Raw genomic sequence first — 26,327 nt, 5'->3', positions numbered from 1 at the left:
CTTGGTGCATGATAACTGGGACACCCTGTATAATCTGGGGGAAAACAAACCAGCAAAAACCGTATTAAAGTGTACACTTCCAACAGAACCCCCCCCCCCCCCTTCTCCAACCAAGGTTTGGTCGAGAGCACTGATGAGAAAACAAGATTAGGACCTCGACGAGGTTAACCTGCAAAAACTGTGGTTGATTCCTCTGTCATAGGAATCAGTAAAATACGAAAGTGAAATGTGCAGCGAAATCTGCAGCTGAGTTGTCTTGTGGGTGTACTTGGCGAGTGACGTCCTGCTGGTGGGTCGCTTCAGCAAAGGTGTACTGGCGTCATTTCCGTGACGGATATGACGTGAGTAAAATCTTGGTGTATCCCGGCATAAAACCTTTTCGTGCTAACATATAAAATCCAAAAACCAACAACCCATTGTACAACTTACTCAGTGTCTAGAGTGCCGTCCAACGGCACTCTAGCTTATCGCTGTAGGCATGGCTAGAGTGCCGTCCGACGACATTCGAATTATTAATGCTAGGCTAGCACCCTTCAAAGCGTCTGTCGTTGCAGTGTAGAGGATCCGTCTTAGCTTCGTAATCCAAAGGACGGAGGTTTGAGAACAGCTTTTGCCTCGTTTTTTTTTTTCATCTCTAAATTGGACTCTAAACTCGAATTTTTATGCCTTAGGTTAGTTTTGGTGTTTTAAATGATTTCTTTGCGTGCGTTAGGTTACCTTATGTTATGTTTAGGTTAGGTTGCCTAGCTTTACGTTGTCTAGAGCGATGTAGTGCCAGACGCGGCAATTTTGTCACAAAACGCAGGTGGACGTCGATATAGTGGAGTGCTTATTAAACCGTCGGACGGCGCTCTAGACACGGCCTCTAACAATTATCTCTTTGGTACTAAAGGTTGCTTCCCCGCAAGAAGACCCTACGTGCAGGGGTACACCCTTTCCAGGCCACTTGCTTCGTTGTACAGGCGTCACTTCCGTGACGGATATGACGTCAGCGAAATCTTTGTGTATCCGGGAATAAAACACTTTTGTGCTAAAAAGCGCGAATAACAGGATGGGTGGAGTCCCAAAACAAAAAGAAGAATCTTGCAACTATTTGCCGTACAAAGAGATGGGTTAAGTCCAGCCCGCCTGCGCAAACCGGTCTAAAAAGGTTTTCACGCCTCATTGGCTGCATGGTAGACGACCGCTTATGGTCAAAAGATCCAAAGAGTCAAAAGGTCCAAAGAGTCAAAAGATCCAATAATCACGTGACAGCCGAGTCAAAAGATCCAACGGGTCAAAAGGTCCAATGTGGGTCAAAAGGTCCAAAGAGTCAGAAGATCCAATGAGTCAAAAGGTCCAAAGCGAGTCAAAAGATCCAACGAGTCAGGAGATCCATGGGGTCAAAAGGTCCAATAATTCCCAAACCGCGTCAGAAGGTCCGGCGAATTATGAGAACCTTCGGTGCCATGGCTAGAGTGTGCAACTTATAGACTGCGTCATTTTATTGTATTTTTAGTGTTATTTTCGCTCCCATACTTGAACTTTCACTTCTAAATGTAGAAGATATGCACTTGGCGCGTCGAATGAAGCCGTGGCTAATTTGAACGTTATGAACAACACCATTCATCAAGCTTGTTTTTATTTCTGATTATTTTCTCAGATTATTCTCGTTTCTCGCTCCTCTGTCAATTGATACTATTACATTAGAATATTTTGGTAGTTATTGCTTATGTAGAATGTGAGCTTCAGCGATGTCGACGAGCCACGACCACATGTCGCTCATGTGTGGCTACGCTGCGTTGACTTGTATGATTGCTGCTGAAAATATTCCGGACTCTTGCATCTCGTTTATCAAAGTCAATATCCATCAAATAAATGACCATTATATGGCTCATGATTATACACCCACAAAAAATCAAGAGTTCGAATATCAGTGCTACATTGCTACACTTTTGGAAGCTCGTTACTAGGTTTCCAGGCGACCTGAGTTGAAGTACCTCATGATAACCTGAAGCTGCTAGTTGCAGTCCGCGTGTCTCTTTTTTTACACTCTCGATAGTGTAGTGCCAACCCCTGCTTGTGTGGCTTCGCTTCCATTTTCCATTTTGTGCAGCTAGAGAGCTACAGGCGGTGGGGAGCTGATGCTGACATTGGTCTCGGATAAGAACAAAGCCACGGCCAAAGTATGGCCAGTATGCTTTGAGGAAGAACGCCGAAAATGACAAATGGCCTCTTCTTTCTGCAAATTAAATCTATGTATGTTCCAGAAAGCATTAACAATGCCTTTGGGCATTTCAAACCACAAACACACTAAACACACCGATTTCCTGGAAATGGGAGTGACGCCGGGACAGAAACGTCCGGTGAGGTAGAGAAGGTGCCCTTGGTAACGCATCCGTAATAAGGCATTATGCGCGTTGTGTTACCAGCAAACAGAAGATCACATGGATGCAAAATGCCAAAAAATTAGAAGTTGTTTGTGATTGAGTTAGAAAGCGACTGGTTCCTATCCCCTAGCGAAGGCGATCAATTACGCAGCTTTATCACAGGTACTCGAAAGTGGAAAAAAATTGTTAGCGTCACTGATTTTTAAACAAAGATATGGTGATAATAAGTCGCTAAAAAGAAAGCGATATACGCAACAATAATATTATCTCAAAGCTACAGTTATTACGGCAACAAGTCCGCAGATAAATAGTGCTTCATTTGGGAAGGCCGCATGACCTTTTCACTACGTTAAAATAACGTAACGCAGAATTACGAGCAAGAACACGAGTAATAAATAAGTACGATTTTGTGTCTACAACTGCTACAACGCACACATCTGGCTGCCTACAACGCGCGCTTAAATTGGTTTTTGTACCGAAAGCTCCGTGTACCGAAAGGCCCCGAAGCCGAAACGCCCTATACTGAAAAGACCGGAGCCGGTAAATGGCATTGTTAATGTTCGCTTAACTACTGAAATAATTTCCCATGACCGTGACGCAAACGTATTTTTGTATGAGAGCAACATGCATATACTTTAAAGAAAAACTATTATATAGGGCTCGGAAATTGGTGCTTAGAACGAATGAACACGCTCCTTGTAGGGAAAACGAAGAGGCAACGAAGTTATAATCTTGGCCCTTAGCAAACAAAAGTACGCCAAGGTGAGGCTCATAAAGAGACTAGATCACTTGATTGGTCTTAGCCCCGTCAAAAGATAGAAGTCAGAATGTCTAATATTGGACCTCTTGACTCGTTGGACCTTTTGACTCGCCTTAGCCGCGTCAAAAGGTCCAATACGAGTCAAAAGATCCAACGAGTCAAAAGATCCAACGGGTCGAAAGATCCACAGTGAGTCAAAAGATCCAACGAGTCAAAAGATCCAACGCGTCAAAAGATCCAATATTGGACCTTTTGACTCTTTGGATCTTTTGACTCTTTGGATCTCTTGACTCGGAATCGTAGACGACCACACAAATGTTGCGAAAACCCGATGGAACCGCTGTATGTGACTTCGAGCACAATGACGAATTTGAATCAGATAGACCAATTTTGATGCCAAGAACATGTTACACGCCTGGGCACTTCCAAAACTATACAGGCTATGCGGAACGAAAGCGTGCGAAGGGCCTCAGTGCGCCCCCGCCAATAGCGAGTGCTTTGCCGGTAGGAGTCCAGCGCAACGCCGAGATATTTAGGTGGTACACAGGACCATTGGATGCTGGCATACTCGGTTGGTGTTGTTGCCCATTAGCCGAACCAAAGCCCGACAAAAGATTGACTTTCGCACCAGAAACTAACCCGAATTCGTTTGTCATAGAAATAACTTTATCATTATTTCGTGTATACAGAAAAAGGCAAAATCGCCAGCATATGCCAGTAGTTTGAGTTCGGTTCCGAGCATGTATCACCCGAAAACGATGATGTGTCATATCATTGTTTTTTTTTTAATCGCTCCGCATAGTCGCAATCGGGGCGCACAGCATTTCCTTTGGGTTCGAAGCGCGGGCATTGGCTTTGGGCTTTGGCTGAGTTGAAGTGGACTTTGACTTCGGAATTTGGCAGGTTAGATTTTGGACTTCAGGAAAGTGAATTGTGTAGTTTTATTTAATTCAGTTTGCATAGAGATAGCCTCGCTTTTTAACCATAATTACCTTAAGAAAGCGGCATAGCTAAGCAGAGTGCTACCAGATCCACCGTTACCTCAGTCTTCGCAGCTTAATTGAGAAAGGTGGCCGAATTTCTTTTTCTCTGCTAGAAACGCCATCAGCAACAGACAATAGGGTAGACTTGTTACTCCGAACCGTAGCATGTGGACCATCACGTGAGTCTGGCGTTGTGGTGCCGTCGCTCCCGTAGAATTGCCGATCTGCCGCAATAGCTGACCGTTTCACCGAAGACGACGTTTACTGCGCCGTTCATCTGGTGGCAGAGGTACCTGCTATTTCGAGCAGATCCCTACTCCCAGAGTGGCCCGCTCGTGTTAGTATTGTCACGCGACTTTTACCCCCGAAAACTACGCAACTTTTTAGCCACAGCGCTTAACACGCCATGCATCCGACATCTTGTTTAGTGATACGTATACACTATTGAGTGCAGAGCACTTTAGGGGCTCCCCTTGTCGTCGTAGCTCGCTCGCTAGACCCAAGTAGAACCACACGGCGTTCCGTCGCCGTGGCGTAACCCAGAGGCTTCGAAAGCCAAGCGGTTTATATAGTATAAACCGGATTATAGGTCGACCCGGTATATAGGTCGACCCCCTACCTTGAGGTGGGAAAAGTTGACAAAAAAAATAATTCGGCACAGAAGCGCACTCACAATGACTATATTTATTTTCGACGCCCGTCCGTCACTGCCACTGGCTATGCCTGCCGAAGTCACTCGTCCGAGCTCTCAGAGTCGTCCGAGGATGACTGCTTCGCACTGTCATCTTCCATGCCATCAGGCGCGTTGCTGATGGAGCACTTCCTGAACGCTCGTGTAACCATGTCGTCGAGCAGCGACTGCCCAGAGAAGGACACCCAGCTTGACACGGTCGCAACCGGCCCGTATAGGTCTTTTTGTTGTCGCCGGCTATCCACTCATTGTACAGTTCGCGGAGCCGGTCCGCGCATGGCCTCCGGAGCGATCGTGAGCGAAGTTCCCGGACGAAGTCCGCCACTTTGTTCTCCAACTCGGGGTGCACCGCTTGACGTCCACAGAACGATCGGTTTCGGGGGTTGCACGCGCACAGCTTAGCTTTCTGGCTCCGCCAGTACCGCACACTTTTCTCTGAAACGCCTAACTGGCGTTACGCCGCCATATTCCCATTCTGCTCGGTGACTCAATCGCCGTCAGCTTAAACGCCGCGGTGAACTGGCGTCGACTGCCGCCACTCATCTCGGAACAGAGACGTTCAGAAATGTACGCACGCACGCGTAATAGACGAGTAAAAGACGAAAAACTAGAGAAAAGCGAAATCAAATAAAGGCCTGATAGAGCGAGACCATAACGAGAGAGCAGTCAGACACGAATGGCGATGGCGATTGGCGACGGACTACGCTTGCACATTGTTGCCAGACAACGATTTACATTCTGCCAATGACCGCTATATAAGACGAGGGGTGACTTTTGTGCGGATTTTTTTGGAAAAAAACTCGACCTATATTCCGGTTTATACGGTAGTCATGAGCGTTCTAAACTCGTGCACCGCTGGCGCTTGTCATACATCTTCCCGTTGTTTAGCGCAAAAAAAAAAAACAAAAAAAACTGCAGGTACATTTGAGACAGAACATATGTAATTAACCGGCAGCACCCGCGTTCATTCAGTTCGGGACACTCGTTGGGTTGGTTTTTACGTTAGCGGAAAAAAGTGGCAGTGCACAGCCGGCGCGTGCGAGAGGAACAACAAGCACAAAACGAACAGAACTCCCGCTGGTGCAGTTTCGGCCAGGGGGCACGCGAGCACTGCTAAGGCGGAAAATTTGAATTGCATTGGGTTGTAGCAGTGAGCGGGTAACGGTGCTACAGACCATTATGGCGAATCACTGCTCTGCACTTCCGACAGCTTTTACATTGAGTGGAACGGCTGGAATTTTTTACACCATTTTGGGCTTAACGATTTTCCTCTTTTTTCAACTTGCCCCTCCCACCCCTCCATCTCCCACAATCCACATGCATGCTGAACTATGGCTCCAGCATCGTATGCGGTTTCCGACGGAAATGTCGAGCCGCCGTCGAAGCCTATCGGGACGGCCTAAGCAAGAAGTTTTATGCACGAGACGCGATAACACTCTATCGAGCGCTGAAAGCGCCCTATGTGACCTTTCTTTCTCTGCGAGATCAGTCGTTGCAACTCCGGCGCGTAATGTGTTTACCCGAGCAGCTGTCATCCGCGCTGTCATCTTGCGGGTGCTCGCAGTGTGTGCGGATCGCGTCTCTGTAACGCTGCTTGCGTGAATGGCAGTTATATATTGCCGTGCGACTTCATTTATTGAAAAACACGAGGCTTGTCGTCAAAACAAATATTAATAAATGTGAGTTCTTAGAAAAAATAAAGAAAGCGCACACTAACGCGTAAGATTTGAAGGTAGCGAAACTGCACGCAACCTTGAAGACCGTCACGAAGATTCACACCCACGATTGCAGCCGATTTGCTTGTTCTCCGCTGCCGCAACGACCTTTACTCAATCATTGTTGCTGTAGGTATGAGCTTCTTTCATTTTTTTCGGAAGTGATAATCATTGGACATCACCTTGGAGGGGCGTACGGTATGACGTATGTTTCTCGTTCGAGAAAGTGTTGAATTTGAATTGAACTGAATTTTATTGACCAAGCGTGAACATGAAAAGTGAATGGGTACAGAGGCACTAGAAGGTCCCAAAGTAAGAACCGCAGGCGGGACCTCCCATGACGATTGCGAAATAAAAAAATGAATAAACAACAAGTAACACTAGAATACAATGTCAGCAAATAAACACTCAGCATAAAACAGAGAACGGAAAACCTAAAGAGAAAAAAAAATATAACACTAAGAAGCAAGAACACTAAAAAACAATAATTGCACCTCCAATCTATTCGAAAATGGGGATATGAATGCCACATCAACAAAAATACATGATACTACAGGTATACAATTCAATCAAACAGAAGGGCCTTACAAGAAAGTTATTAGTTTAGATTTAAAAACGCGACCTGAATTAGAAGATTTAATATCAGGGGTTACCGCGAACGCAGGAGTCTTTCTTGTTCCGAGCAAGTGTTGCCACGATAACAGCGAACGCTGGAGTTTTCTTTTTTCTTGGCCAATTTTGGCCAGTCTTTCTAAGTGGGTATGCTCGGCTTGACAAACGTGCTCCGGGGATGGTGGGCAGTCAGCGCGAGGCACTCCCACGCGAGCGCTCGGCATTTTTAAGTGCAATGCACTTCTTAAGCGACCCTGAACCTGCGTCCACCGGCGATGTCAGCGCACGTGGAGATGGGCGCGCGCAGCCTGGCCGCTGACATGGCACATACCCACGTGGGAGATTGGCCAAGAATCTCCTCGTCTTCCTTGGCAACGGGGGGAGATGGGCGCGCGCTGCCTGGCCGCTGACATGGCACATACCCACGTGGGGGATTGGCCAAGAATCGGGCGTGAGAAGGGCTAATGCACCTGCTTAAAGGAGTACTGACACGAAATTTCAAAGCTGAGATCCGCTCTAGCAATCAAGTACAACGACAACACAAATAGGTGTCTGTGAATAAATGCATCTTTCTTTCTTTGTAGTTGTGTGTGTGTGTGTGTGATCTCTCTTTCGCGAACATTACCGAACCGCGCAAATTCAACTCGTGCATTCGCACTTTCACATTCTTCCCCTCGGGGAAATGCGGGGAAATTTTCTTGGTTTTGTTAACTGCCGGGCGGCCGCCGCGAGGCCCGGGCTAACGCTGAATTTCTCGGTATTTTTAACTGCGGACACGAAAAATCACGATTTGCTTAACAGCTTCGCTGTCAATAATTAACAAGGAACCCTGACTACCGAAGTCACCACTAAAACTGGCCTTTCGTTCCCTACGCCTCCGCTTGGAACAAATATAGATCTGAATTTAAAAAAAAATGGCACAGCAGCGTAGTTCCTCTAAATGTCAACTATTATGCCCAGATATGTGCGTCTTATCACCCTGAAATTCTTATCAATGCTGGGTCCCAGAGTTAAACCGTGCTTGAATCACTGCTTTGTTTGTTTGTTTGTTTGCTGATAATAAAATGTCAAAAAAGGCAACTTTTAGTAAATATTCCGGAACGTTTTTAACGACCGCTGACCACATGTTTAGAGACACCTTTTATTTTGCATTTCTTAGTGGAAATTTTAACTAACGCGCAGGAGCAGGATGTGAAGTGTCGAGCGCGTTTTGCGAAAGAAAACTAGATTTGGACGTGGCTTCTGTACTTTCTCAGTTGCCGATCGCAAGAATTCCCATGCATTTGCCGGACAGCAAACGCTTCGACTAAAAATTTGACCTTGCTTAAAAGCACCATGTAATGTACAGTGTAGCTTATTTTACACTGGTGACGATGAAGTACAACAATTTCGAAGAAACCCCCGAGTGGGAGTTGTCGAAAAATTCGTATACGTACAGCGCTCTGCTTTCGACTGACATGTTTAAAGTCGGCTTCACTTTTGTACACACGTGCGTTGCTGGAAAGACCATTTTTTTTTTATCAGGGAGGGGGGTGCGGGGGGAGGCATTATATTACTTTCACGATACCCAATCTACCCCCTCAAAACTCGACGCAGCAAATCCTTTCAGGGTCGACTTAACTACTATACAGAAATGCATTATTGAGGAAAAATCTTTCCTCGGACAATATATAACCTTCGTAATACTCCCTGCACCCCTTCCAAACCGAGTAGTTATAGAATTTGTTTCACTGCTATGCATGCGAGTACTTCTGGGAAGCATTTTTATAGTCCATGTACGGCGGCAGCATAGCTACCCAAATGGCTTTAACTCTTGTTTCATAGAAACCACCTCGAAACAAATTTTATGATAATTGACCGGTAAGAGGACTTTATGATTAGATACAGTGAGATTTACTTATTCTAATAACTTAGTTCGCAGTGAAGCCGTAAACGTTACGAAGCTCCCGCCTGCTTGAACACATGACCGTCTACTGAGATAGTATGGTTACAGAAAACGGCTGTAACTATTGTTTTATAGAAGCTATCCTGAAACAAATTATACGAGAACTAATTTAGCAATTATTCTGGAGAAGTTACGTGTATGTGTCTTTATTCTACCAATACAGTAAGTCACCATACGCAACTCAATATAGCTATACACCAGCACAGCTTCGCTGGTTCTCCATCTTCATAGTAGAGGAAGGGCTCTTGATTGTTTTCCCAGCTGGCATCCATGTGTATTTGGAGCTCACCAGGCGCGTGTATTTGTATAACGTCGATCTCTTCGTTCTGATTTTTTTGTCTTCGTCTTTCCTAGCTGCTTCGGCCAGACATGTTTGGGAACCATTATTACCGCGACTTTTACACAGTGTACTCTTTTCATTTTCTTCCGCCAACTACACTTAAACTCGCAAACAATACCTTGTTCTGAATAGGTCAAGGAAAAGGCACACCAACATTTTCCAAGGCTATTGTAAGTGAATACACTGACCCACCAATCTGCTTCCTCTGTCTGACGAGCGCTGTCTCGTCAGCAAGCTTGCGAATAGCTCATGGGATGGTAATAGGGCTCGGGCGAATGATAGAATATTCCGATCCACGAAGCGCTAATTTTAATTCGTATAAGTCACCTATAAATACCAGGTCATATCAAGTATGGTTTGAACTCTTGAGCCTTGATAAAATGAAGAGTCAAAGAGGACAAGATTTATTGAAAGGGAAAAAAAAGTTGACTTAAGACGCAACGCCTTGCCTGGCCTGGGCTTCTCCTGCTAGCATGAGCGCAGACATGTAGTTACATTATTTGCTAAAATGACCTTCGATTACATTCCCTTTTTTACTGTCATATGCAGAACGACGTTAGTGTAGGTGAACGTGTCTCTCTCCTTCTGAACGGCTATGCGGTTTAAATTAAGCAACGTGATCGTCATGTGCATCTCTTCCATTTCGCTGGCTCCCTGCTCCCAGATACTCGCGAAGTTTCTTTCTACAACGCCAGTTCGTTTTTTTTTTTTTCTTACTTACGAGCGCTGTCATTCAGATAACATAGCCCTACCGCAGCTCAATAGAGAGAACGACGGCGACACATTTAGTATTCATTCTGAAGTTATCCCCCAGATCTCTCCAAGATATTGCTTAAAACAGGAAAGAGAGAGAGAAAGGGGGGAGGGAGGGAAGGAGGGAACACGGAAGTAACAAAGCCAATAGCAGCATGAGGTAATATCAGCATCCTGGCGGGGAAAGAGGATTGATTATAAGGAAACACTGAGGAATATTTTCCAGCAGCGTCAATCAAATGTCCCCTTGTCCTTCCCCCAAACTCGTAATTCAGTCCCCTCTGGCTTCTTCCCTTTGTTGCAGCAAGTTTTGAACGTTCGGCTTTGCTGCATGCGCGCGTGCAATGCGGAAAAGGCAACCTGCGTAGTTGGTTTTTTTTCTGTAGTGCGCTGCTCGAAAGGAGTGGTTCCGACTGCTTCGGGAATTCCGAAAATCTGAGCGTCACTGCCTCCACATTTTCTTCGGATTCTTGAAAATAGAGTTTCTCTCTGTTGAGCCAATTGTGGCACTATTTAGAATTGTGGCCTTGAGCTACTGACCTGACTGACTCATGCGCGAACGTGTTGTGAAAACCCCGTGCAAAAAAGTTGGTCACACGCACAGATGTTGCATACGAGTGAGGCTGGGTAATCCCAAAGTGGCAACTTTTCATCGAGGTATTCCTTATTTTTGTAGTATTGATGAAGCGGTTAACGATATTGTTGTTATATTCTTTTTGCGAAGCCAGCTATCAGCTCTAAATTATTTTTTTTTAGTGCGAGGATACCGGCGGGATGAAGTAATCACATACACGATGACAAATTAAGAGTGGTATGATAAAAATTATCATGCTTAACGCTGGGATCCGTAAGGTGCAAATCGTGAAGTAGAAATGGAAAAAAGAAATAAAGCGATCAGTTCTACGTGCTCGGATGATCTTTCCGCGATTTCAGAAGTAGTGAGCGGGTTACCTGTTGACATCTTCTCATTTTCGCCGGAGGCGAAAAAAATAGCCACCAATTTTTTCTCGCCATCAGAAGTGGAGCGGAAGCAACCTCATTGATCGACTAAAGGAGGGGAACAAAAGAAATATGGCATCCACCGCTAGACCCCAAATTCCCCTTTTCGGTTTCTTCGGGCGGTTAGCTAGATGCCAAATGCAGTGGTGCTCATGGTGAGGCGAAAGTCGGTCAGCAAGCCGATCGACATTTGAAAGACCAATTACGTCACCGAGCGCAGATGATTCGCGCGCACGCGCAGCTTGCGGAAGTAGGTGGTGGCGAGGTGCGTTCCGCGGTCGGCTGCCGGCTCGCGGAGGAAGACTCCCCCACCAGAAGCGGCGGAAGTTTCTCCCGCACCAAAAACCTCCCAGCCGCTCTCTCTTCCGCCCCCCAGCCGGCGCGCAGCGGCGGCCATGACGGCGGCGCACTTTGATGCTGTTATTTATTCAAACCGCATTTCCTCCTCGCCACGACGCCGCACGGGGGTGCATCGGCAGCAGCCAGGGGGCTAGGCCGGCGCTTTCATTCGCGTTCGCTTCCCCACTCGCGGAGGGACTGCGTGGAGTACGCCTCTCCGTCGCCGGCGGACATTGCGTACCCGCGACGTTGTGCCGCCGGCGCGAGCACGTTGCGTCTTGGCGGCGTTGCAGCAGCTGACGTTGTGCCGATTGCGCGCGCGCGCGTGTGTCGCCGGTGTGAGACCCCGGGCGCGGGCTCTTTGTGAGGCTCGACCCCCTACCCGATGAGTGCGCAGCCCTCGTTCTGGGCAGAGCCACGGCCGAGCCGTCGTCGCCGCCACCACCACCACCTGGGCCGGGGCGCCGGGCCGGGCGGCCGGCGCGCTGGCTGTCCCATCGGCTCCCGCTGAGGACCAGGCTGGGCAGGCCTAGGCCCCGCTGCGCCGACGACGAAGGTGGTTTATCGGACCCGAGACAAGCGGCGGAACAGCCGGACGCCGCCAGCATGCCTCCGCTTAACATCAGTGAGTTCCGCTGACTCTTCTCGTTGCCTCCGCTTTCTAGAAACGACTGCAATACCTCCTCTAAGGTCAGGAATCGAAATGGTTTGTCGAGGCGCAGCTGCCGCCGCTGAAAATGTCTGCTCTTTGCTGAGTGCGGCGTCGGGAGGCCGAGAGCTTTGTCGGACAAAATGGGCATCGGTGATTCGAACGCAGCTGATAATGCGAGTAATTACGGCGTGCGTTAAGCGCGCACAAGTTCAACAAAACTCAAAGGGGCTGTGGGAGGAAGAATGGTCGCCACAGTTTCAGCAGAAGCTTTGCGGAGCAAGAATAAATGAAGCGTTGAAACGCGCCGCGCGTTGAGAGCCCATGCGCGGATCAGAACAGCTGGCTCGCCCATCGCGGTGCGTTTCACTGCAGTGCACCCGAGGTGCCTCTGTCGTGAGGGCTATCGCGCGCTTTTTGAATCACCTCAGCGACAGCCGGCAAAGCGAAGAGCACTCTGTATGCTTTCAGCCTTACGTTGTAAGCTGAACTCTTTAGTATTTACAACTTATTTGCTTCTTTCTTCCTCTGAAGGCAGCAGCGCGGCCTGTGCTAACAATAAATCGGCCTCCGACGCTTCTTTGGAGGCTGGGAGCGTTACCCGAGTGGCCATCTCTGGTCGGTTTTTTTTTTTTTTTTTGCCTGTTTCAGCTTTGTGTTGGGGCTCTACTTTGTGACGCTCTCTGCGTGCGATTTCCAAACAGACGTGCGACATTGAACGCGCTCCGAATCTTTGCTGCACGAAACCCCCTTCTCATTACCTTAATGCCACCGACGATTCCGGAATGACATCTCGGGGAGGATAGCAAAGTGGATACATTTAGTGTATGGCTACAGGTTAACGAGGGGGGTGGCACTCACAGCATTCTTTACAGCGCTAAGAAAGCGTTAAGAAAGGCCGATCGTCCAACTATTAAAATCTGCCTTGATTGTTTGTGATTTTCGATTCGGCATACCTCTAAGTAAATTTGCTTAGTGAAACTTCGAAGGACTGCAGATTTGCCCTAGCAGATAAGCATGAGGCTGTCTTTCGGTAAAAGACAACCACGGCGTCTTTTGGCCGGATGTGGCTGGGATGACTTAGAAGCGTCGGTTCTATGTCATTTTTATTGTAACTGTGACTGATAGTTTACTCATGATACGTTCTGGTATAACGCATCCTACGGTTTGAGCAGTAAAACTGCGTATGATTTGTTTCGGGATCGTTCCGATAGAGCGAGAGTAACGGCCGCCTTCTGCAACAATACTCCCTCCGTAGGAGCCGATGTATTGACAACAGACGGGAATTCTGTAACGTTTGCAACCTCATTGTGAACTAGTTCTGTCAGGTGAGACTCACCGTAATGATAAGGTAGTCTTTACGGCCAATTACAGTATGGTTCTCCCGAGACAACTAATTCAGAGCTGCAGACGATTCGAGAGGAAGTTGAGTTTGCCGCAAAGCGTTTTTGGTGTACGGACACTGTACATGCTTGAGCCATTGGTGCGAAGCCGTATATAGCATCGATCTAAAATACCGCGCATAAATATCGCAACCAACTGTCTTACAAGTTGTGAGGATGTTTGTTTTAAACAGGTTTTCTTCTTAGCCGTAGCGAATAGAAGCGCCAGAAATGGGGGAAGTGCCCACGTATAATTGCGGGAGTGGCAATCTTACAAATAGTAATCATGACCTCCCCTCATACCATTAGCCTCACTAAACATTGAAGTCTTCGGCAGAGATTTAGGTCAGAAACTCCGACCTAACTCATTCGCTGCAACATCTCTCTTTATCTCAACCTCACCTCTCACGGCCAGGTTGAGATTCATTTGAAGTCGAGTTGACTTCGTAAGGTCGAAACCTCACAAGGTTGCCCACCTCCGTACGATAGGACAGTAAAGGCGCCAGTCCGGTTCAGCGCCAGCAGAATCGATGTAAAAGAGGTAGGCCGTTCAGAGTGGGACCATTTCAGTGACGCCATGTTTCGCATAGTGTAAGGTTTCGCCTTGAATAAAAACGCTTGCGAAATGCCTTTCACAACGCTCCAGATGTATAATTCGTATCCAAAATCTGCTATTTGAGTTACACCCGATGGCTGCCACCCTCGGGGGCTCCGCGCCCTCGAGGGACCGTCTCGTAATCATATGTGCACACAAGGCAAGCCAATAATTTGAGAAACATTTGAACGAAAATACTTCGCACAACTCTCAACAACTTCTGTATAGTTAGTCGTAGAAGAAATGTGATGAGCCGGAGAAGATGGCCTGTTTAAAGGTCATACAAGAAGGAAAGTTCAAGTCCGGGTACCGCCAATGGAAATCCGTCACCAGCCATCTCGGCTTTCCCTTTACCTTCTTTACTCTCTCGCCCGAAATAACCAGATAATTGTACCGGGGCACCGAATCTTTCACAATCCTCAGCCTAATGCTGCCGTGCATCTGCCACCTGCTCTGACAAGGGTTTTTTAACGCTCATTCTTTGGATCAACCTTTCTGCCAGCATTGCCATAATCACCGCCATCGTGAACTTCAAGGGTGCCATCGAAAATGCTTCTTTGTACTCTAACCTTGTTTCCTTTTTATAGCTTCCGAATTGCTTCTGTATACGTTCACCTTTCATGTAACACCCTCTCGGAAGCGTTTGATGTATTAATACGTGGATAACAAATAAATACCCCCTTCCCTCCGAAGGCCATTGAAAACCCATGACTATCCTGATAAGGGTAGCATTTCGGGCACGTTGGTGCTCCATGATTACATCGAATAATTGCGCAAAAAAAGGGGGGGAAGGGGGGATACATGTCCTCAATTCGTCCGTGTCCCCCTTTTTTGCGCATTATTTAGTGTAACTAACCTGATACTACGCAATCCTCTGTTGTGTAAATCTTTAATATCCTTAATGACACATTTGGTACCAGCAACTGCGCCCTTTTCCCGGCTTTGCTACGCAAACAGTCACTGGAGAAAAATATTCAAGAGCTAAGGAAGCATATGGCAACGCTACACTGCTGCCATCCAGCAGTTCTCTGGGGGCGTAAACAAGACCAATCTATTCAAACCTTGATGCTTAAATGTAAAATTCCCTTCTTCGTCGGTCCTCCACGAGTCACGCGTTCTTTCTCGCGAGCTAATGACGTGGTAATTCTGACAACAGCTGTAAATAACTAAAAGTCAGGGCACTGTTATTTGTTAGCACACGCTACTCAGATGACGTTGATCCTCATCCTATCCTCATCCCCACCTCATTAGTTCATCCCCAACTCCCGCGGCGCCTCATTAGCAGATCGGCTGAATGAGGCATTCTGCGACTGCATGCCTCTACGGGACCCACTGGCAGTTCCATAGAAATACGCTCCATCGAAATGCCAGTACGCCGAGAAGCAGCAATGTGCGATGGATTCATTGCCGGTGCTGCCGCACATTTTAATAGACTCGGCTAGACCCTGGGGCTATTCGTCGTAGCGGAGCCAGATGAGGCCGCTTCACAAGCCGGCCCACATGGAGACATCTTCCACCCTTCAGCGCACGGCCTTCAAACTGAAAAAAAAAAAAAAAAAAGTTCGTTGGAAATCACGCGGTAAGATACATTTTTCACGATCAGCCTCTCTGACGGTATATTTCCCTTGGGATTAGTTCCCGCGAGAAATATCCCGTGGGATGTAATTTCTCCTAAGATGACATCTTGCGGGATAAAAAATATGCATATAGAATAAAAAAAAAGAAAAAGAAATAGAACCTCAATGAGGGAAGACGTGTGTTTTTTATTACTTAAAAAAATGCTATTAATTTGTATCGGCGTTGACGATGACAGCTCAGTAGATGTAAAACATTTGCCCTGCCCTCAAGTTCCAAGGAAAATGTGGCCATACATGCTGTCTTGCAGCAGCCATGGATGTAGGGGAATGGCTGTTAGATTTGGAAGACAAAAAAGAAAAAAAAGAAGTAGCCGCCGATCGGCTTCACCGCAATGCTTCAGAACGAGGAATCAGTGTCATCAACTGTGCGACTTGTGCGAGTGACGAGGCCGAGATTGCGATTTGCGCATAAAATTGACCATTCCTTCTTAAAGAAAGTTTGAGGGAAGCGCGAAGGCTGAAAGTGCGTCCGATCGATCGTCAAACCTCGAAAGGCCCAAATCGCAAACGAAGAACGAATCCGTGCGACGATTTTTCGCGCACAAAGTAAACGCATCTACGAACGATCTAAATGTATACCGCTACGTAGTTTATGAGATTAAGGTACTATACTATTGTACTCCGGATGCTGACCTGTTAGGGGGAGTTTTTTGAGCGCTATCAACGGGGCCAGTGGGCACAGCAAAGACTAGTACCGATTACGGAGGAAGACGGAAGCAAGCAGCCGGAAGCGGATAACGTGGAGGAGGTGATGACGTGTGATAGATGACAGAGAGCAAATGAGATGTCGCATGTGCGTAATGCTGCAGCGGTTTCGCTAGCGATCGAAGAGGCCGCGAAGCCCGCCTAGTTGAAGCAGGGCACTGTAACCAGGCCACAACCATTGCGGTTTTTTTCCGCCGCGAGGACGGCCTTCTTCTCCAAGGCATCGCTGTCGCCACCGCTTCGGGTCGCGCGAATTTGTCTTCTGGGTCACGAGAGAGCGCGCGCTAAGAAAGGACGAGTTCCCTTTCTCAGACTTTTCCGTGCGCGCGTCGACTCTTCCCGCGCGAAAGAATAAATTGCTATTATGATGGGCTAGAAACGGGCGCTGATAACGCTGAATAAGCTCTAGTGGATAAATTAGCCGCCGTTGAAATTGTCGCAGCTATTTTGCCCCGCTGCGAATCACGCCGCCGTCACGAGCACTGCGCGTGAGAACTCGGGCACTTTGAGGAGCAGCGTTCACACGAGGACTCGTCGTTGGTTCAGTTTCGGCTGAATATCCCACACTTCACGCTCGTTTTCTCCCCTTTCGCTCCTCCCATAATTAGCGCAATTAAGATTTGCTCAGTTCAATTCAATTTTGACGAGCTTGCCATGCTCGCGGGCTATGTGTTGAAACCTTTTAATTCTGATATTATTGGAGGGGCCTTCATCTCGCCTTTCCTCGCCATCGTTTTCAATGCGTTCTTTCTTTTCGCACTGGTCATCATATTGAGGCGGCAGGTTATGAGGCGGTCGTAGTGGGGGCGCCGGATAAATTTTGACCACTTGCGGATCTTTAACGTGCGCCGAAATCTCGTACACACGGGCGTTTTCGCTTTTCGCCTCCATCAGAAAAGCTGCCGCCGCGGCCGGGAATCGAAACCGCGTCCTCGTGCTCAGCAACACAACACCTTAGCCACTGAGCCACCGCGGCGGGTGCACTGGTCATTGTAAGAACCCGCCAAACGTGTATTCCCAATAACGAAAGCACGGGTACCCTCTGTTGTAAAACGTGCATTTTGCCTCAAGAATGCGTGTGATTTCCTTTGGGAAAACGTGGACATGTATTAGTCATGGCACTATATAGTTACCCACCGTGGTGGCTCAGTGGCTAAGGCGGTGAGCTGCTGAGCACGGGGTCGCGGGTTCGATTCCCGGCCGCGGCGGCCGCTTTTCTGATGGAGGTGAAAAGCAAAAACGCCCGTGTTTTCGAAATTTCGGCGCACGGTGAAGATCCCCAGGTGGGCAAAATTAATCCGGGGCCCTCCACTACGGCGTGCCTCATCGCCTGCGTTGCGTCGGCGCGCGCAAAACCCTACAATAAATCAATCAATCAATCTATTAGTTATGCTTCGTGTTCAGGTATTTTTTTACTTGCTTGGCCTGGTGGTTTAAATGAGTGACAGACAGACAGACAGACGGACGGACGGACAGACGGACAAATGGACGTACAGACAGACGGACAGACAGGCAGACAGACGGACAAATGGACGTACAGACAGACATACAGACAGACGGACGGACGGACGAACGGATGAACGGACGGACAGACAGACAGACGGACAAACGGACGTACAGACAGACGGACAAACGGACGTACAGACAGACTGACAGACAGACAGACGGACAGACAGACAGACAGACAGACAGACAGACAAATGGACGTACAGACAGACAGACGGACAAACGGACGTACAGACAGACAGACAGACAGACAGACAAAGGGACGTACAGACAGACAGACGGACAAATGGACGTACAGACAGGCATACAGACAGACGGACGGACGGACGAACGGATGAACGGACGGACAGACAGACAGACGGACAAATGGACGTACAGACAGACAGACAGACAGACGGACAAACGGACGTACAGACAGACGGACAAACGGACGTACAGACAGACTGACAGACAGACAGACGGACAGACAGACAGACAGACAGACAGACAGACAGACAGACAGACAGACAGACAAATGGACGTACAGACAGACAGACAGACGGACAAACGGACGTACAGACAGACAGACAGACAGACAGACAGACAAAGGGACGTACAGACAGACAGACGGACAAATGGACGTACAGACAGACAGACAGACAGACAGACAGACAGACAGACAGACGGACAGACAGACAGACGGACGGACGGACAAACGGACGTACAGACAGAGAGACAGACAGACAGACAAAAAGTTTCGCGTTTAGGTAGCCCAAGAAAGATTGCCGTCTTTAAAAGTTGTGACCTCCCCGTGACGTAGGCGCATTGTTGGTACTACGCAGGGCGGTAAGTCGCTCCGTCGTTTGAATGCCGCTCTAAGCAGCGTATCAGCGGGATCCCGCTGCGCCGTCTTAGAGCGACAGCACAGCGGTTACGAGGAATGCCGTACCATGGAGAGCTGCCGATTGTCCCTGTGTCGACTATATATATATATATATATATCGAGAATTTCAACGCGGCCGAAATACTGTCACGGGTGGCTGCGCGTTCTGTCGCTATTGTAGCCCCGATATGCGGGATTCCACAGACGACCGGGCTTGAACTCGGGCCATCGGTTTCGCAAGCGTCATGCCGTGGGTGCAGCTTCGAAAGAGAAACCGTCTCGCGCAGATGTAGGGGCGTCAATCGATTTGCTTTCCGAGAAATCCACGACCAGCCCTTCCGTTCCTTCGCTCTTTCCATTTTTTGTGTGGTTGGTTGTCGAACGCGATGAATTATGAAACGCGCGCTGTGGGCGCGTGCTCCGCGATCACGGTGTGTGCAGGTCGGCCGCCTACAGCGGCGTGATACATCACACTGTGTCTACAAGGCGCCTGCACTTAACACGAGCGGAAAGAAAAAAAAAACACTGGATGAGTCATCACTGAAATGCACGAAGTCATTGTTTATTAAAGCATAGCTTTCCACGTCTCAGTTATGGCGTATGTCGCGTCAAAAAACGCGTTGCAGGAAAGCCAGCTTTCATCTGATGATGATAGTGATCCTGGAAGCGCCTCAAGAGAAGAACGCTCCCCGTAATCGGAATCGAGCCTGTGTCCATCGTGTTATGAAGCCGACGCCAATCCGTCTGCGCCATTCCCCCACGCTCGAAGCGCTTTGGATTTGGAGAGGGGTGCATGGACGTGCGAAATTATATAGACAGAAAATGCCGTCTAACGACGACGGTTGAGCGCGAAGATTTTTTTTTTTCGTGCGGAATCGAATGGCTAAGAGTAAAAGTCAAAGCCGCTGCGATCGAAAGTCCAAAGTGGGTGCGAGTCAAAGTTAAAGTACAAATGGTCTGCGCGTCAAACTCCAAACTCGGACGACAACCAAGGAATCTTTCAGCAGAAAGCTTCGCGTTCAACCATCGCCGTCGTTAGACGAAAAAATAAACGTTTTTTCCCTTTCTCTCTGCAGTCTGTGTTCAGCTCTGGCGCTGTTTCTCAGGCGTTGTTTTCTTTTTTCTCTCTGTAGTGTTATCTAGTGATAAGAACGAGTAAACGGAATTTTTTTCAGCAACGTAGGTTGCTGAAAACCTACGTTGGAGCTTGTTGCTGAAAACCTACGTTGCTGAAAACCTACCTGGAGCTTGTTGGTGCTCCATTATAGCTCCGTGAAGCTCAGTAAAGAAGACAAAGGACAAAGAAGACAAGGACCGGCGCTTGTCCTTGTCTCCTTCGCCCTTTGTCTTTCTTGGTGCTCTTCATGGTGTTATAATTGAACTTACTCCTCTAATGGAAGCGAGTATAAACTTCGAGAAACAAGTTACTTGGTCTAAACTCCGAACACGTGCGTAACGATGCTCTAATCATCAACACATTTCATTGTCCTAATAATATATTTAGTGTTTCCTATAGTAGTCGTATTGGAATAGTAGTGCGATTGGGAACATAAATATTTCATTTTTGACCACTGCTTCGGTATAACATAGCAATGAAAGCCTGTTTTCTTTAACGAGGATTGAACTGCACGAGTTATTAAGCGCATTCTCGCTCTTATTATTATCCATTTGTTTTTTGTTTTTTTTTCTGCGATACTTGTGAACAGAAACGCATTGTCTTACAGTGGGACCCTGAGCCCACTGATAGAGGCCAAGAAGCGGCAAGGACTGTAAACTATTCATGCCGGCATGATTCGTTGCAGATTAAGTAAGGTTGCTTAGGGCACGGTTAGTTAGTGCAGGGCCCGTACCGATTATAGTAGGCTAGAACTGCATTCCAAGGCAATCGCGTGGTTCAGCTTCACCACAGCGCACTTGAGTGACCAAATCCACGCCGCCACCCAAGCACTGTCGACGAATGACAGCAACGGGCACACCATTTGACTCAAACACTCGAACATGTAATCTTCGCAGTGGCATTGCGTGATGCGACAGCGCAGACCTGTAGCTTTTGAATGGAATGGTATGCTCGGAATAGTGATCCGCCAGAATCTCATTGCTGGCTGCGTGGATTGGTGAATTGACCGTTCTGAGGTGAAGCTGAACCGCAGGATTGCGTTGGAGTGTGCCACAAGTTAAGCCTGGCTGTATGTGCAGCAAGGACATGCCGCAGCCTAAATGTAGTTTAAGGGGGAAAACTGAGGTAGTTAAGTCAATTTGTACCTTCGCTCAAAAAGCGACACGATGATGAGTTACGAACGAAAGTACATCGCTTTTGGCCTGCACGTGCGGTTTAATTTCGACCAATCATCTTAGCGACTATGTTTCACAAGTTTAAGGAGTCTTTATACTTTGTAATCCATAGATGGCAGTGCCTCTGCCCAAAAATTGGCCGCGTATCTGCGCCTGTCGTTGCAAATGTCGACAAAAGCTTTTGTCGTCATTTCCCCAAGCAAATGCCTTCCTTCGCTTTCCCGCTCACCTCTTATGCTGTTTCTCTCCCGTCGCGCTCCTTTAAAGGTAAACACGCCAGAGGTTTTCCCTAGTCAATTTAAATTTACCGCGTTATACCGCACCAGGTCGGGTGCCTCGATGCCAGCGCTGCCGTACGGCGGGGACGCGCGTGAATTGAGGCACCCTACTTCAACGTTTATAGAACCACGTTGCTCTTCTCCACGTGCGTTCCAAGCAGAACGTGGAACCTATCTAGTGGAACCTTTCGTAACTGTTGCCGTTCGCTTTCTTAAAATGTCGCCAGAAGCTGTTGTGGCGCGGGCAACAGCAGGCGACGGAGGGATTTTTTTTTTTTTTTAGATGCGACGCATCTCGTGCTCTGAGGCATGTCCCTCCTGCGTCGTCGGCGTCGCGGCGTCCGCCCGCATCCCTCCTCCGTTCTTCCCTCCCACAGCTGTGTGCAACACTCTCACTACGGCTCATTAGCATAACACAGCTGGCGCGCTTGTTTGGGCGCCCTTCGCTGCGTAACGCTGCATTAACAACTGCTCCGGCGCGCGCAAGTGCGCGCATGCGCGACTCTCCTCCATTGTGTCCTCTCCTTCAATCGCTGTTAATATAAAGCGGGTATCGCCCTGCGGCGGTTCAGTCAAGCGCTCGCTCTCGCACTTGACGTGACCTTGCTTGACTACTTCGTGCTTGACTTGATTCTTCCGATGAAGACGTGATGGAAGCGACGGTCCCATCAGTGAGTGGTGTGACACAACAATTACACCCATCGTCCCGCGTATAGGAACACCCGCATGCGATGGAAATGCATCATACGCGTTCACAACACGTTTCACGCGATTTATAGAATCAACCCAACGGAAACACCAATTGAACCCCCCGATGCGTCGCATCACACCAGGGTTCCCTCGCGGGAAGATGGGCGTAATTTTTTTTTTTTTTTGCAGTGCATGTAGAATTTGCTATTGCAAAAATTGAGCATCTAAATTTTTTTTTGTAAAGAAAGACTGCAAATATCACTTATGTATTGAATTTTCGCATCATATTTGCGTAATGTATTGTTCTTGTTCAACAATGTTGAGAAGTATGAACATTGCCACCGGACTTAGACGTTTAGATTTGGCAGTGGGTATATAAACCGATTGTGCCGCTTACATTTCACGTTACCCGGCTGGTTGAATCGAGTCACCGACAGGCAGACGGACAGAACAAAACTTCTGCGTTTAAGTAGCCCAAGAAAGACTGTCTTCTTTAAAAGCGGAAACGCTGGCGCCGCGACTGTTTTCCAATCGAAAGAAACTTCGCTGCGCTCGCTGAGAACGACAATAAAAACTTTCATTACAGAAATAAAGGGGATGCGATCGGTCCTTGACCGAAGCAATTGGATGAAAGGCGAAGGGTAATAGAGTGGATAACAGCGCGCCTAACTGCCGAAATGAAACTGTCACCTCGGTGAAACTGTTCCGTTGAGCTGTCACGCTGTGCTTTTCGGGCTTTTTGTTCACCCTGCTAACGCAGAGCAGCACTACAGTCTTTTCTCACCGCCAAGGGGCTAATTGCTTCGCGTCGCTAATTCCTTCTCCGAGACGAATTCCTTGTCCTCTTAATTGCGTGTGTATGGGTTCTTTTTTCTTGTATTGTTCTTGTTTTGTATTTTGTTAAGCGGCGAGCAGCCACCGGCCACCAATCTCGGGAGCTAATTTTCAACCCCGCCTCGCGAATCGCGGCAACGACATAGCTACCTGTCGTGTACGCGTGTGGCGAATCCATTTGTCGTCTGCTATCCGGAGTTGTATTTCGAGCGCGGTTTCCGCGTACCTCTCACCGCGTACCGGGCTCTTTGAAAGCCCGCTGTCTTGTTGCTTTTTCCCGTTAATGCATGTTCGTTATTACATCACAGCTGCAGTGAATGCGATGTTATGAGATTTTCAATGCCGAATGTGTCTTGACGTAAAAATGCTTTGCAGCAGAGCCAGCAGTGTCGGTTGATGGATGTGATTCAAAAGCGGCCGTCCTTAATTCTTTCGCCACTGTTCCTGAAATAGCGCCCCTGAAAGGGACACTAAAAGCCGAATAATAACTGTTTGCTTTAAAGGGACAGACAACCGATTTTTGTGGAGTGAATGTGCTCTTAATCAAATGAAAAGCCAGCGTTTCATAAAGTGTGGCAACCGCAAGGAATTGACAAATAGACAAGCGCTAATAATTTTCCCACTAAACTTTCTGAAGTCTGAATGGTGGCGACGCGTAGTGTCAGAGCGTTGCACTACCGTTCGTGTCCGAACAACTCCGCCGGTTTCAATGGTGGATTCGAAATGGGCATAAGGAATAGAACAGACTTCGGATTATTGTTGTTTTAGCCGGGCATACGGTTTTAAAGACCTCATTTAATTTCATGTACAGTTAAAAGCAGTTAAAAGTATGTTGTCCCACGGCTCAATGTTATGGTTGCTAGCATTCCTTTTGGCCGGCCATGTTTGGCTGGTGGATAAAAAATTTCCGATTTCAAAAGTACTATGGCGCTATCAGCTATACATTCTCGGGTTGAGGTGTTTTAAGTGGTGCCCTTTAATTGGGGATAGAGAAAACATACTCGACAAAAATCGATTCTCTGTCCCTGTAACTGAACGAGCATGCCCTTCGTAGCACTAACGGCTCTTGTTCGACGGCCAATAACGCCATGTTTGCCGAGGAATAAATACTTGGAGCTGGCATTCATCTCTGCGGTTTCTCATTCAATTTTTCGCCGCGTGAAACCTGACCGTGACAGCACGTGAGTGGAACAAGGGCACTCCAGCCTCTGATTCTGGGCTGCTTGTTGGAGTAATTCGCGCCGACGAACGGAGAAACTATATAGGGATGAAAGAAACGCATACACGATGTAGCAACAAAGGAGCCTGGGGAAGCGAATCGGGCCAAAGCGAAGAAACGAAAGCGCGAAAAATAATCGCCATCCCGCCCTATACGAAAGTGGATGTCCAGCGAAGCTGTTGTACACTATAAACGCTGATGGGGAAAGTATGAGATGTTTCTGGTAGTCTTGGCGGGCTTCTCGCTTGCGCTCGGCTTCCCCGGCGGCAAATGCTGGGTCCTGCCTATAGCCTGACGCAGGCGCTCGGCGTCTTGGGCAAGAATTGCTCTATTTAGTGACACTAATCCTGCCTAGCCTTCAAAAATAATCTGCAAACATCATCTCTACCAGGAACACACGTAGGGTGCTCCCATTGCTCGCAGGCGCCTTATAATTTATAATGCCGTTTCGATATTTGTTTTGTAGGTGGTTTGTACGAATTCTGAGCTCCACGTTGTATGCCTGATTAGGCTGACGCATGCGCTCGGCGTCTTGGGGGAAAACTGCTGGGTCCTTCCTGGTTTTCTTGTTTACGACACGAAATTTGCCGTCCAACGACAGGCTAACGGCTTCGCTGCAAAAAGGTACGCGAATACAATGTAGCAGTAAAGACGTCCTCGATAAGTGTCCCCAGGCTTTCGCCTTCAAAGCACGTAAGTGGACTAAAGTGCCTCGAGGAATTTGTTATCTACCCTTCCCAACAGCCTTAAATAAAAGCAGTCTTTTAGCGGTTCATAAGTAATGAGACATTCCACGTACCTTTAAATGACTGAAGCAAAATATTTTAGATGCGACTGCATCTCATTCACTTGCCTTTTCCCTCCATACGGCGTTGTTGTTGTCCGTCCACACCCCTCCCCCATTCTCCTCGCCGCGCGAGCTGCGCTCTCCGCCACTCACCCCCTCTCCTCTCCGATAGCGAACACTCTCTCGCGAGGGGCATTGGTTTGGATTCGATTGGGTTGGCTTGGCTTGGATTGGATTAAAGTGGATTGTGTTGGATTGTGTTGCGTCATAGCCGCGCCACGTTGCGTCACATCCGCGGTCGTTCCAGCACCGGCGTTCCGATTTCGGGCACGTGCATAGACTTGATATTCGCAGCAAATTTCGTGGTGGTCCCGTTACTTCACCATCCACTACCCGTACACTTTAGCGACCACAAAGCCGTCATCGTTAACGTTACGCCGCGTGTTAAATAAAGAACACATCATACGCGTTCCTCACACGTTTCACGCAATTAGAGAATTAACCCTACGGAAACACCAAGTGAACCCCCAAGATGCGTCGCATTTCCACAGGGTTCCCCTCGCGGGAAGGTGGGGTAATTTTTTGTCTTTACACCACAGGCGAAGACATATCTCATTCTTGCATGCATTGTGTTGCCGACGTTTCGTCGTGAATGACGTAATATTTTCTGCTCATTGACGTATTCCTTTCCTCGAGGAAAAGCACGACATCAGGAAATGTTTACTGAGGTGGGAAGAACTTTCGCAAGAACTTTCAGACAAAAATGTCGGACTCTCTTGTCCCGGAACTTTAGCCTTTAGTTTAGCCGGAACTTTAGTTTTCACTTTAGCCACTTCATAGTTATTTGATTCTCCAACGCTTGCTGCGACAGGTGCGGTGGGAGCAGTGACGTTTCACTTGTAGTTCTTTCAAAGTGCCCAGACCGCAACCGGGTTAACAGACCGCTGGTAAAACTGGAAAGGTTTTTAACGTTAGCCGCTAGAGGTACGCAAGACACGCGAGAGGTGGCAGTGCTGGCACATCATAGGGATACGCGCAACACATCCGCTCAAACTGGCGCCCCTGCGCGATTGTTACGTATAAAATTAAAACCGTTCAACTCAACGCGAAAGCTTACGGAAGTGCAGAGACAGTGATTTGCCATAATGGGCTGTAGCGCCGTTATCCGCTCATTGCCACCACCCAAAGCAATTCAAATTTCCCGCCTCTGTAATGCTCGCGCTCCCCCTGCGTGACACAGCGCTGGCCGGAGTTCTGTTCTTTTTGTGCTTACTTTTCCTCCCGCATATGCCGGCGTTGCACTGCCACTTTTTTTTTTTTTTTTCGCTTACTATCGCCAAAAATTCCCCGCATTTCCCCGAGGGGAAGAATGTGAAAGTGCGAAT

General features: G+C 47.9%; 1 protein-coding gene across 2 annotated transcripts in view; it reads left to right on the top strand.

Annotated features, from left to right (window-relative positions):
- Positions 1–26,327, top strand: part of LOC144179217 (monocarboxylate transporter 5) — a 144,649-nt gene that overhangs the window by 17,898 nt on the left and 100,424 nt on the right. The window contains exon 1 of one of the 2 annotated variants that reach the window (XM_077707491.1): positions 11,668–12,131. The exons of the other annotated variant lie outside the window; for it this stretch is intronic. Coding sequence (XP_077563617.1) covers positions 12,113–12,131 — 19 coding nt within the window. The 5' untranslated portion in view covers positions 11,668–12,112. Of the gene's footprint in view, positions 1–11,667; positions 12,132–26,327 lie in introns of those variants that run through there. 2 annotated transcript variants of the gene reach the window in all.

The sequence above is a fragment of the Haemaphysalis longicornis genome, unplaced genomic scaffold (genome assembly GCF_048455015.1).
Source record: "Haemaphysalis longicornis isolate Haplotype H1 unplaced genomic scaffold, Haemaphysalis longicornis Haplotype H1 scaffold_4, whole genome shotgun sequence".
NCBI classification, from domain to species: domain Eukaryota; kingdom Metazoa; phylum Arthropoda; class Arachnida; order Ixodida; family Ixodidae; genus Haemaphysalis; species Haemaphysalis longicornis.
Note: the sequence above shows the minus strand (reverse complement) of the source record. Positions and strands in the feature narration are given on the sequence as shown.